The sequence below is a fragment of the Equus quagga genome, chromosome 7, assembly GCF_021613505.1.
Source record: "Equus quagga isolate Etosha38 chromosome 7, UCLA_HA_Equagga_1.0, whole genome shotgun sequence".
NCBI lineage: Eukaryota > Metazoa > Chordata > Mammalia > Perissodactyla > Equidae > Equus > Equus quagga.
Genome location: NC_060273.1, coordinates 78,180,000 through 78,194,182, shown reverse-complemented (window position 1 = coordinate 78,194,182; position 14,183 = coordinate 78,180,000). Strand labels below are relative to the sequence as shown.

The following is a 14,183-nucleotide window of genomic DNA, read 5'->3' as shown; positions in this document are numbered from 1 at the left end:
ACAGCCTTTAATAAATATTTAAACCTAAATGCCTCTGTTTTTTGTTTTGTTTTGTTTGGCTATACCCTGTAGAGGACTGTAGTGACTTTGGCTAGGGAAACTTGGTACTAAATAAAAAAATCATTAAAAAAATATATTATTAACCCAGAGCCACAAAATAACCAAGACATAAGCTAGGAAGGACATGGAGTATGTGTAGAGAGGAAGTAAAAGATTTTAAGTTTAGATTTAATATGAAAGTCAACTGAAATGTTTGGGTATTGATTTTTTTAAGTTGATACTCAAGTGAGTAATCATATTTTTGCTTACTGAAATATCTTTTTCTACTGAGTATCCACTTATTTTCTTCACTTTGATGTTTTATTACTTACTGAATAGTACAAAAATGAACTAACCTTTTAAGGAATCTTCATTTTACTAAATTATTAGGGAAGGAAAAAACTAGCACTTCTATCTAGACACTTGAGCACTTGCTGTTGTCAGCTGCCAAGTGGCATTGCCAACCTAATATTTATTTATGCAGGAGCAAACTGATAATGCATTGTGTTAAGATGTCATGTTAGTATAAATCATGTGCATCATAGAATAGTATGTCACTGAATTAGGAAAAATCAGTTGATGGTATAAAAGTACACACCAAATCACCTGGATAGATAGAAAAACATACCTTAAATTATTAAAGATATAGTATTACTTTTTTCTCCTTAAAGTGGCTTTTTCTCCTTAAAACTTCTCATTTATGTCTCTAGAGAAGTTCCTTTGTGTGATGAAATTGCTGTTTGACCCTTTTGTTTTTGTTTTTTTCTCAGTCCATGGATTATATGTATGTTGCATATGTGATTAGGGATAGAGGAAGTGTTCTTACTCTCTAGGACTCTCTTCTTGTCTTCTTCTAGCAATCATCTTTTCAAGTTCTTACATTTCACTCCTGTCTGAAGACTTTTTATTATTCATATCTGCATCCTTTTAAAATATGTTCATGTCCTTAAATCTTACCCAGGTATTTTATACATGTCCTACTCATGTTCTTTTCTTTTGTGATCCATGTGCACCATTTGTCCAGGCTCCATCCGTCTTGACCCATATTTTCCTGATGTAGGCAACTAATCTCACTTATCCATTGTTGGTTTTCAAGGATTTGAGATTCTAGGTGGCATCTGACAATGGCCTCAGAATCACCTCTATAAACAAAATGTGAAACTAGGTGAGAGTGATATGCTCGGTTTTCTAGCATTGCTTAGCTTTATTAACTATAGTTGTGAATATTCAAGTGGGAAAGGATACGTAAGTAATATCAAGCCTTTGCCTTTCCAAATGCAATTTTGTAAATAAATTTGTTGATTGAAGCTGGTGTTGCATTGTAATTACCAGTTATTTATTGCAACTGGTTCTACAGAGATTCTAAAAGAGAAAACTCTTGATTATCCTGCAGGTCAGGCAGTTTAGAACTGTTGCAAAGCATTAAAATTATGTCAGGATAAACAAAACACGTCTTTTATGTGCACCTCAAGCCCTCTTGAGGAGTAATTTCTTTTCTCTGAACTCCTGGAGGATTTTATTGGATTGTCTTTCTGGCTCTGGTCACTCCTGCTCCTTACACCTCCTTTGGACTTCAGTTGTGGAAGGTTGAGTTAATCATACTCAATCCCTGTTGCTTTGTCATCATGGCTTCTCTCTTGCTTTATGTATTCTCTTTTATCCTTCTTTCCATTTCCCTACTTCTCCTGTAGGCAGTCATTCTAATGTGTTTGATGTGCAGATTCTTTTGTTCTTACAAGTTCTTATAAAATGTTTACTACTTTGTGTGTATTTTTAATTTACATAAATGGTATTGTGCTGTAGATCTGTGTTTTTACTTTTTCACTCAATGCTGTTTTTAAGATCTATCCATGTGTCTACCTCTAGATTGTTTCTCCCTGCAGTACAGTGCTTCGCCCTGTAAATCCTCTGTTTTTCACTTATCCTTTCTACTGGTGTTAGATTGCCTCTCATTCCCTACCACCACAGACAGTGCTGTGATGAAAATCCTGATATAGTCCCCTTATTGATCTGTATGAAAATTTATTTGGGGTAAACTCAGGAGCAGAATTGCCTGTCGTAAGAGTACATAATGTTTATCTGATGAAGTACTACAAATTCACTTTCTAGAATGGCTACAAGCAGTTTACACTCTCATCAGCAATACATAAGGTTTCCTATGTTATACACCCCCCCTCATTTCCATGCCTGCCAACCCTTGACTTTATCCTCATATTTGGATTTGTACGTCTTTATCTCTCCTTTTAGACTGTAAGCTCCTCAAGAGCAGGGTTTTTATTGCTCGTCTTTGTATGGTCCACTATGCCTTGCTTGTACTAGATGTTCAAATATTTGTTGAACAAATTAATGAATGTCAGGCTAAGAATATAGGTTATTCTGAAGGCAAAAGAAATTTATTGAGAATTTTTGAGAAGAGTGACATTATGATTAAAAAGGATGTTTTAAAAAATTAGTCAAGAAGTAGTATTCTAGAGTGGTGGGGAAAAGATTGAAAACAGAAATACAAATGTAAAGTAAGAAATTAACATGCTAATTTATATCCCAGAGTTGTTTATTGGAGTAGGTAATGTGAAAAGTTCTCATCTTTATATCAAATCATTAAAATTGTATAGAAAAATTATATGTACAGTGAATGAAATTGAGTGTTCCTCTGGAAATTTTACTGCTAATATTCTCTAGTATAGTAGATTTCCATTTTGCAATCATGGTTACCTGAATTTACATATGTCCAAATTTAATAACGTCTTTTAACATATAACTGCTTATAGTAAAAGGCAGAACGTTGAATTAATCTGTTAGCATGTAGCATAGATGCTCTATTTTTGGACACCCTTGGTGGTTAATCTTACTGTGGTAAAGATGTATAGCATGCCCTGTTACTCTGGGAAATTTGAGACAGATATTTAAGCATAGAGGGAAAATGAGTCAATTCTAGACCAGTGACTTTGATTTTTTACTATGACCACAATAAGAAATATTTTATGTTGAAACCCAGGACACAATATACATCTACTTATCCAAACACCAGTTCTGTTAGATAATATATACTACATTTGATGAGCTGTATTATTTTCAATTCTACTTCATCAACCTTTTTTTCTATTTGAGACACAGTTGGGAATGCTGTTTAAAAATCATTCCAGTAAGGTGCTATGTGGTGATGTAAGAAAGCCAGGGAATTGCAGAACAACATTTAAATTTGATTAGACAAAACCAGGGAAGGAAATATGAAAGCAAATCTAGATCCTATATGTCATGTATTTTTTCTATGGCCATTATTTTTCTATTGCACAATGTATTAATTATTTAGACACAAAAATGGTTGATAAAATTAAACTCGTTTAATACTAAATATTTCACAAGTATATGTCCACCTCATTGCTTCACTGCCCATAAAAAAATAAAGGCCATGTTCTAAGCTGTCTCTTTATCATGGTTTGCTATTATAAACTTTTTCTAGTTTTATTGAGGAAGAAAAGTGAAAAGTGAGGAAGTAGGATAGAACTCAAACCAAAGAGATGAGATGTTGACTTTACCTGTATTCCTAAATAGTACTTTATGATGTCACTGAGTGCTACCAATGAATAGATTTATTTATTTGTTTCTGGCAGTGGGAGATGTTTGAAGGAGATGAAGTGTTTTATTTTCTGGCATCTTATACTACTACCTTCCTACCTACTGAAAATTTTCTTGCTAAGAGGACCCTTGTCACATTCTCTACTTTTCCCCAAAATTGAAGGTGTTGCTTCAGCTTCTAGGAGTAATTAGATGACACTATTTGTTTTTCACTAGCCTGATTTATTCTTGATGTTATAGCTTGTGTTAGTGCTTTGATGTGTATCTAGGCAATCCCACCTACCTCCATGGCTACAGATACTCAGCCATTGTCTATTTTGGGAAGAACTGCTTTTTGGCATTACTTTCACCATCCTCTGTTTTTCCTGCTACATATTCTGGGCTTATAGTCTCTATGTTCAGTTAAAAAAGTTACCCTTAGTAATCTTGTGCTTTAAGCTTTTTGAATTTTATTTGTTAACAAGATAGGGCCATTCCTATCTGTTACTGTTGTCAAAATTCTAGTCTTATTTTGGATTATCTTACTATTTATAAGATTTTAAATCTGTGAATGTCCAGTGTGGTTAGTTATTTACCAGTCTAGTTAGTGTTGAACTCTTGCCTAGTTTTCCTTAATCTTAAATACAAATTACATAGCAACTATACAAGGGTGTTTTGAAATTAATGAATGTTTAAAGCAGCATTCAATCTTTGAAGAATTTCTAAATTTGCTTTGCTGATGTTGTTGAATTTATTACACAACTAAAAATTTCCTTGCTGGGCTAGCAGATTTATACATTTGCTATTTGTTGCAGTTATCCTCCCTTTTCTTATCTGTTGATTGTCATTAGATACTTTGAACAAACAAATCAAACCGTGGATTCCTATGTGATCTTATGGAAATAGAGTTATCTCACACATATAATGGCTTTTGCTCTGAAAGGATAAAGTCTTTCTCTACCACTTTGCTCAGATAGAAATATAAAACTGAATATAGACAATACATTTTGCTAAAGTTTGCTTTTAAAGAATAATTAAGTCTCAAAGTGATTGCAGTGATGTTGGAACTGTGGTCTTCTGACATTGTTAAAGACAGTATCTAGGGGAAAACCTGTTAGGCTTTTTCAGTAATAACGTGTTGCAGATGTTTGAGCTACCTGCAGTTTTGAGATTTCAGCAAAAAAGCAGTTGAATCTCTGATTTTTTTCTCCAGTGGTTTTGTCACCCTCTTGCAATTGAGAGCATTTTACCATCTAATGGGTGACTTTTTTCCTTTGGACTTAAGAATCATTTTGGCTGTGTTGAATGATCTTATTTTTAAAATTCTTAAGATAATTATATGATTCATATATGTTGACTGCAATCCTCAAGAGTAGACAACTATTTGTGTGTGTGTGTGTGTGTGTGTGTGTGTGTGTGTGTGTGAGGAAGATTGGCCCCAAGCTAACATCTGTGCCAATCGTCCTCTATTTTTATGTGGGATGCTGCCACAGTGTGGCTTGACGAGCAGTGCTAGATGCGTGCCCAGGACCCAAACCTGCGAACCCCAGGCCACCGAAGCAGAGTGTGTGAACTTAACCACTACACTACCTGGCCGGCCCCTAGATGACTATTTTTTACCTAGTTCTTTTTTTAAAACAGCTTTATTGTTGTTTAATTTACATACCATAAAGTTCATTCATTTTGAATGTACAATGCAGTAAGTTTTAGTAAATTTAGAGATGTGTAACCATCACCATCATCTAGTTTTAGAACATTTTCATCACTCCAAAAAGATCCCTCTTGTCTGTTTGTGATCAATTCTCATTCTCACCACTATAACCCAGGCAACCACTACCTTCTTTTCTGTCTGTAGATTTGCCTTTTCTCTATGGATTTGATAGAAGTGGAATTGCACAATATGTGGTTTTTTGTATCTGGATTCTCTCACTTAGCATAATGTTTTCAAGGTTCATCCATGTTGTAGGATATATCAGTAATTTGTTCCTTTGTATTTCTGAATAGTCCCAGTTTACCCCAAAAAGAAGATTAAAGCTTGATTTTGCCTCAAAGTAGTTATTGTATATTTCCTTTATTTTATAACCAGATGTTAGGATTGTTAATATTGACAGTTATTTTGTCATGAAGGGAATAACTTAAATATAATTTAAAACCTTAAAAAATAGACGTTTATGTCATTTTTAACATACACTGTCACTATGAGTAATCCTGTGTGGGAAGTCTCATTTTCTCTTAGGTAACATTCATTGTTTCTCCCACAGACTTTTACATGAAGAGTTTATTTAAACTCAGAATAATTGTCCTTTGTGATATAAGTTTAATATAATGTTCAGTTATAGAAGTGTTAAAGACTTATTTAATGGGAAATTTTAAAAGGATACATCTTGAAAAAACTGATTTCATGTTATATTTTAATATAATAAGAGAAACATTTTGGCAACTTGAAAAACCCTATACCCTACTTTGATCTACAAGTTATGGTTTCTTGTAGTAACCTTTACTTGCACAATTGATATTGTGAAAAGAACTATTGGGCAGTTAGGCTAACATTAATGGTGTCCTCGACACTGTTTTGATACTGCTTTAGGTTTGATGTTCTTTAAAAAGTCCAATCTCATAAGCAGAATTTTGAGATTCTTTTCTCTTTGATTTCCTTTTCTCCCTGTCCCTGTCTTAATTTCCAAAATCCTCCTATCTTAAAGATTAGACTTTTTTTAAGTCACATTTTTTGAATTGGCAATATCCTGGTTTGTGCTGTGTTAAATAGATGAGTATAGTCTTTAGTCTACCTATCACTGGTGTGAATCTTTGACCATTCATTCTACAGCATTAGTTATAAGGGTTTTGGGAGGGAGGTCCATGTGTGTGGGGGAGGGGGACTGATTTTTTTTTTTTTTAGCATGGCACTTTTTCAAACATTTTTCATGTGCTTAGGTACATCCAAGCAGAAGTCCAGTTCCCTGCAGGTAGCAGATCAGGACGTACTGCCACCTTTTCACCCATACCAGCCTTTGGAATGCATAGTAGAGGAGACTGAAGGCAAGCTGAATGAACTGGGACAAAGAATTAGTGCTATTGAAAAAGCACAGCTTAAGTCATTGGAGTTAATTCAAGGTGAACCTCTGAACAAAGATAAGATAGAAGAACTTAAAAAGAACAGAGAAGAGCAAGTCCAGAAGAAGAAGAAAATACTGAAAGAACTGCAGAAAGTGGAAAGGCAGTTGCAGATGAAAACACAGCAGCAATTTACCAAAGAATACTTGGAAACCAAAGGTCAGAAAGACACAGTGTCTCTACACCAGCAGTGCTCTCATAGAGGAGTCTTCCCAGAAGGGGAAGGAGATGGTAGTCTCCCAGAGGATCACTTTTCAGAGTTACCTCAGGTTGACACAATCTTATTTAAAGATAATGATGTTGATGATGAGCAACAGTCTCCACCATCGGCAGAACAAATTGATTTTGTCCCAGTCCAACCTTTATCATCTCCAGAGTGTAACTTTTCCAGTGACTTAGGTTCTAATGGGACAAATTCTCTTGAACTTCAGAAAGTATCAGGTAATCATCAGATTATAGGACAGCCTCAGATTGCTATTACTGGACATGATCAGGGGCTGTTAGTTCAAGAACCAGATGGACTAATGGTTGCAACTCCAGCCCAGACGCTTACCGACACTCTTGATGACCTGATAGCAGGTGGGTTAAGAAATATATCTGTAATAATTTCTCTTTAATCTGTGTGCTCAACTTCTTTACACAATCCTCCAAAAACACAGACTTTGTATTTTTCCATTTAGAACTATCTTTGTAAAATTACTCATTTCTTGAGGTGTTTTGGAAGTGAATTTAACTAAACTCAACAGCACTAATACACCAGAGTGTGTTTTCCCCTCCTCTTTTTTGTTATTTGCAAAGGCAAAGAAAGAAAGTTGCCGTGATCCTGTATGTTAGACCTTTGGTATCAAAACTACCCTGTAATGTGTCTTGGGTAGGAGAGCTCAAAGTAGAATTTCTTTATAGAGAATATTCACATAAGATTATACATTAAATTTTCCTACTAATGATTTTCATGTTTGGAAATCATAATTCTAAATCACATTGCTTTTTCTTTATGATTTTATTTAAATATTTCTAATTAAAAGGGATGTTCAGAGAAAACTATAAGCATTCCATGTTATAATATTTGTGGTTAGAAGATTTAAAGTATATGGAAATTATTATCAACTTGATGATTTGGAGATTGAGATTTTTGAATTAACTGTCTTCAAAGCAGACACACACACACACACACACGGAAAAAAAAGAAAGGCCTGTAACCTTAAAGTATGTGTTTCTGTTTATTGTTGTGTGGAAAATTACAACTAGATATGAAATGAGGTGCACAAGTTTACTTTCCCTTTCATTGTCCTTGCAGCAGTGGGAAAACAGTGCAATTAATCATTTACCTTCCTAAAGATGGCTGGTGAATGTATCACCTCCATGAGAGCCCAGTTCAGAAATGCAGCCAGAATGGCTGTTGACAGTGGATGAAGACCAAGAACTAAGATGTAGCTGGAGTGATATTCAAAGGCAGGCCAGTCCTCTGTCTCTTGATTGCAACATTTTTTTCCTTACTGTTGTCTGTTTCCTCTTGTCATATTCTCCTCCCCTCCTCCCATCCCAATTATGCTATCTCAGTTTCTTTTCTTCTTTTGTGAGCCTTTAGTCTTCCTAATCTTTATTGAATCTTTACAAATGTGGAATAAGAGTACTTAAATCAGGAATTTTATTGGGCATATGTATGACTTCCAGTGGTTATAGAATTGTAATACTACCTTTGAGGCTCCTCTAATATGTAATAGGTGTCACTGTGCAGAGGAGGAATGTCTTAGGTTCTATAAAGAAAATAAAAATGCTAGGAAATGTTTTAAGGAGTTAGATTCTTTATTCTTTAATTTGGGTTTTTATATCTTCAGCTCACAGCCACTTGACTCAAATTAACTTTGTGTCATTAGCATTGAGAGTTGTTACAAATTATTAATAAACTCTTATAGTTCATTTATAGTTCTAATTTCTAATCTGGGTAAAAGCAGATATTGGAGTGTGAAGTATGATTATGAATAATAATGATGGAATTGGTGACCTGGGAGTAACATTTTTAATACTTATGGTTCTATAAATAGCATTGTAATGTTCCTGATTAAATACTCAGTTTGCAGTTATGAAATCCACATTACTGGTCGATCTAGCTTTGTTGTCACTTAGGTCCTGTCTTTTTTTTTTTTTTTTTTAAGAATGTAGAAGCAGCTATAATGGGAACTTGTAGGTATTAACTTTATGGTAGTATTTACAGGTAGTTCTTGTAGGGGAGGTCAAATTTTGCTCATTTCACTGAAGCATCTGTTAAACTGAAGTTCACATGAAACTTCAAAAAATTGGTTTAGAAAACATTTTTAGTTATAGAGAAGGTTAATATAAACTAATGAAATTTAATTTTTGTATTAGACATTATTGTCTAGTGATAGTTGGCCTACCATTATTGCATAATATTTTTTATTAATAAGCTTTAACTTGCAAATAAGCCAATAAATACAAAAATTATCTTCATATAAAAAACGTCCATTTTTATGAAGGTTATCTGCTTTAAAATATATAGCATTAATTAGATTTTCTTTGTTCAAGATGATGATCTGTCTCACTTAAAGTTAAAAAATGTTTTATTAAGTCTGAGTTTCTCTTAATTTTCTTAACTGAAGGTGAAATAAATTAGACAAGGATGAATTAGGTAAATAATTCTATAATTATATGATATTATTAATATATTGGTAGGATTATAGATCAGGCCAAAGATGTAATTAATTTTACCTAAATTAAATCTTGTTCTCATCCCTCATATTTAATAAAGGGGAGAATACTGTACATCTTACAATTTTTGCTTTAGAGAATATGTATATATAATAGCAATAAATATCACTCTTTAAATATAGAAGTATTTTTTCTTTATTGCTATTCTACTCTCAGAATATTTGTCAGGATAATGAGTTGGTTAAGATACATAATTTATTAATGTTGTGACTTGATTAGCTGACTAACTTAGCCTTTTAGTGTATAGTCTTAATGTGTGTCATACTTTAATAAAGTCCATGACAGGATGCTTGTAAAGTGAATTGGGAGCATGGTTCTTCAGGTCCTTTTCTTCTGAAACCAAGTGTTGGACTTTTAGAAGTTATCATAATAGCAAGTGAGTCTCAGTTCAAATGTCTGGAAATTTAAAGAAGTTCAAAATAGCTTTGACCATTGAGTGGTTGTAGACACATCTAGTAAAAGTTTCATTCTTAGTATATAAAGAAGATTGGATAAAAGTCAACTGATATCAATTTATTTACATATATTGAGCACTTACCATTGCACCAAGCTCTGTCCTAAATGCTTTATATACTTTATCTCATGGGCATTTTATAATAATCTTATAAAATAGGTCCTTTTCCCACCTCTGTTTTTCTGTTGAAAAACTGAGGCTTATGGAAATCAAGTTGCTGGTAAGTGTTTAAGATTCAAATTCAGTTCAGCCAGGTGTAAGAACATCAGATGACTATGTAAGCATCTAATTCAGCTTGAAGTTCTGAATTTATGTTAAAGATATTATTTCCTTAGACTTCTAAATTTTATTAAATAACAATTTCTGTTATTTTTATTTTAAGATTTGACATGTATGTAAGGTGTAATATAGTTTTGTGACTTTAGCACATTGTTACTGTTGTTGGCATCTCAATAATAGGTTCTCTTAAAATGAATTCCAATTCAAGAGGATCTTGCTTTAAGTAATCCTGTAGTAGTCAACGTAGGCTTAAGAATAAAAAAGTAGTTCAGCAATCCTCTTATTTTTGAGAGAATTTACAATAAGTTATTTTTAAATAATTTATTCTAATGTTAGTATTTTATTTATAGATTTTTATTTATATGTAACTATTTAATAAAGTTACTATTTGTAAAACAGATTGTAGTGATTTAATTTCTTAAAACTTCACAACATAGTTTATACACCTAGTATCTGAGATTTTTATATAGTAAGGTTTATTGTTACCTTCCATATTGCCTAAAAAACTATCTTAAATTTCATAAAGAATTCAGTAGAATTTTGCACTTAGTTCTTCTATCACTCCATTTTAGGATAGTGCATAAATTTAATTTGAATTATATAGTGACTTTAGTGGTAGTGACCTATCTTAGTCATTTTCAGAGACTTTTAGCTCAGAGATAGGAAACGTTTTAGGATTTATGAAAATGTCATAGTCTTGGTATAATTTTATCTTAATGAAACCTTTATTCCACATGTACCTTTTAATTCTTTGCTGCTTTCTAGTTTTATCTTTATAACTTTTCATATGTAATTAATCCTATTAAAGTCACTTCTATGGAATGTTTCTGATTGTCATTATTATAAGGAGGAAAAATGTTTCTAGGATACTGTTGTACAAAAATGTACAGTAATTGATGTAACAACACATTTTTGGTAGTATAGCTTTAAATGCACAAAAGTATTTTTTAAAAGCCAGCTCTATAAAGAAGTCTTTTATAACATCACATTCTGGCATAGCACTCTAATCAACTATATAAAAAACTTTAAATATCCGTTTTTCATAATAACAAAAAGAGATAATGTGAATAAAACAAAAGTAATAATGATAGAAAAGTATCTTTTTAATAAGGTATATTTTAATGTTTATGAGACCAATGTTGAAATCTTGTTATTACAAGGGTGCTGTATATCAATCTTTAGTGTCTTGTTTTCTGGAGCTGTTTTCCAAGCATATCTGTTTTGAGGAGGTGTGACAAAATACTATCTGCTTTTAATTTATTGAATGACAAAAATTTTTAAAGCTTTGTTTCCATTGTGCATGTTCTTATAGGTGAAACAGTTATATATAATAATCATTCCAATTTGTAACCAGATTGTTGAATTATGTATATTTATGTGGTGACAAAAGCTGCAGAAATTCATATTGCCAAGATGATTTCCTATATATTGGTGAGGAGGAGGGAGGGACAGTTCATGGAGAAACATATCTGAACATCTTAAAATTTGCTAAGTTATTTAAAGAAATAGCATACTAAACTTAGTCATTCACACTTGTTGTGATCAGTATTCTTGATCGGGATCCAGTAATATCAAAATTCTAGAGAAAACATTCTCCAACACTTGAAATACTTACATTTTCCTTTAAGACCTACTGGGTGATAGAAGGTTATTGCCATCACTGAAGCTTTGTTGCCTTTTTCTATATTATTAATGATTATTTTTCTGAGTTTTTCCTTTTTTGAGTGAGTAATGTTTTTATTTTTCAATATAGTGAATAATAGTACTGAAAGTCCTATAAAATATCTGAAAATTACATTTTTTGAGCACTTACCTTGTATCAAATGCTAAATGCTTTTTATACATTATTTGACACACAACTCACAACATCCTTCTGAGATAGGTCCTATTTCTCCCTCTATTGGGCAAACTCCATCTTTTATGAAACATAAGAAATATGCAGAGACATAAAGATAAAATTTCACTTAACTCAGTTTTAAAACACCAGATTTTCAGGTCCCAAATAAAAGTTCCAATGTTTATTTTCAAAATAGTTTGACTTTCAGACATTGATTCATTTTAGTAGATTTTCAGACACATACTCTCTGCTATTTAAGAAATATTCTAACTTGTTCTCCTCCCTCTTTTTTTTTTCCTTTGCATTGTTTTCAGGATATTTTTATCTAATTGCCTTTTACAGACTAAGATAAAAATTCCTTTTATTTTATTTTTGGAAACTTTTTCTCCCTGTTGACAATGTAAAAGGTTACCATTTGTTGTGTATACACTAAATACCAGGCGCCTGTGCTAAGTATTTGACCTGCGTTATCTCAAGTGGTCTTTCCAACAGCCTTACAAGGCAGGTACTATTGTTATCATCCCCATTTTACATATAAGAAAATTGAGGTTCAGAGAGGTTAAATTACTTGCCCAAGATCAGAAAGTCAGTGGTGGAACTGGGATTCAAATATGGGTCCATCTGACTCCACAGCTTATGATTTAACTACTGCCTTATGTTACTGCTATAGACTTTTCTGTTTTTCTGTGTTTTTCTGTATACAAATAACTTTACTCTTTTAAGTAGATTTCAGCAATGTGAATATTGTTTTTCAGCTGTGAGTAGCAGAGTGCCCGCTGGTTCAAACAGTTCTTCTCAGACCCCAGAATGTCTTACATCTGAACCCTGTTCGCAGTCTCCAAGCAATGTGGCTTCTCATTCTATGCCCCCTGTATATCCTTCAGTTGACATTGATGCACATGTGAGTAGATTTTTTTATTTAAACTTATTTTGCACATTCTGATTTTCTTTGTTTGGAAAGGAATCATTGCACATTCATTGTGAAAATAAATAATATTTGCTCTTCAATTGATATCCCTATGGTAAACAAAAAATCTAACTTATTTTTTTTCCTTCTTCTAGACTGAAAGCAATCATGACACAGCATTGACACTAGCTTGTGCTGGTGGTCATGAAGAACTTGTATCCGTACTGATTGCACGAGATGCTAAAATTGAGCACAGAGACAAAAAAGGTAAGAAATGTCAGTCAGAAATAAAATGTGAGTGTAATTACATCAGAAAACAATTAGTTTTTTCACTATTGATAAGTGGTTCCTAAACTATCTCAGTGAAAAGATGGATAAGCATATTTCAATTAGGAATATGCAGATCTGTTAATCTACAAAGCCAAATTATTCTCCAAAAATTCAAAAATTAGAGTGTAGATAATCAGTGAAGCACAGCAGTTTGTGGTGGCCTTTCTCCTTAATCCAAAAGTAGAACATGCAGAGACGTCAAAGTTCTCTAGGAGTATAAACTTTAGTAGTTTTGTTTGACTTAGCATTTCCTTTTTATCAGGCGTTTATGGGTTTTTGTCTATGTTGTGTTATGGGATTTTGTCAGTCTTTGTTTTTGTCTTTAACTAACAAATTAGGGTTTAGAGCAGTTTTATGTTAAATGGTTACAAGTATCTACCCTAAATACCTTTTTCTACTAAAACAGTAGAGAATTGAAAACAGTGGCTTAATAAGTAGAAAACAGATTTGGTTGAGATTTTTATTTTCTGATTTAGGTTTCACACCACTGATCCTGGCGGCAACAGCAGGGCATGTTGGAGTTGTTGAAATCCTTTTGGATAAAGGTGGAGATATAGAAGCACAATCTGAACGAACTAAGGATACTCCACTTTCATTGGCGTGTTCTGGGGGACGTCAGGAGGTTTGTTAATGTTAATTTTCTTTCTTTTTTCACTGAGAAAGGTTTGCCTGAGCTAACATCTGTTGCCAATCTTCCTTTTGGTATATGAGCCACTGTCACAGCATAGCCACTGACAGATGAGTGGTGTAGGTCCATGCCCAGGAACCGAACCCCAGCTGCTGAAGCAGAGTGTGCTGAACTTAACCACTAGGCTACTGGGGCTGGCCCTTAATTTTCATTTTGTAAACATTTTGCTTGTATTTTAAATATGCATGCGCTTAGTAATTTAGCTACATGAATAAAACTTGCCTGTGTTTTGATATGTCTTTATACTAAGTTT

At 33.1% G+C, this 14,183-nt stretch overlaps 1 protein-coding gene across 3 annotated transcripts in view; it reads left to right on the top strand.

The window, feature by feature from the left end:
* Positions 1–14,183, top strand: part of ANKHD1 (ankyrin repeat and KH domain containing 1) — a 115,247-nt gene that overhangs the window by 75,956 nt on the left and 25,108 nt on the right. For all 3 annotated transcript variants that reach the window (XM_046667151.1, XM_046667152.1, XM_046667150.1), the window contains 4 exons: positions 6,529–7,287; positions 12,761–12,906; positions 13,068–13,179; positions 13,719–13,864. In XM_046667151.1, coding sequence (XP_046523107.1) covers positions 6,529–7,287; positions 12,761–12,906; positions 13,068–13,179; positions 13,719–13,864 — 1,163 coding nt within the window. The remainder of the gene's footprint in view (positions 1–6,528; positions 7,288–12,760; positions 12,907–13,067; positions 13,180–13,718; positions 13,865–14,183) is intronic.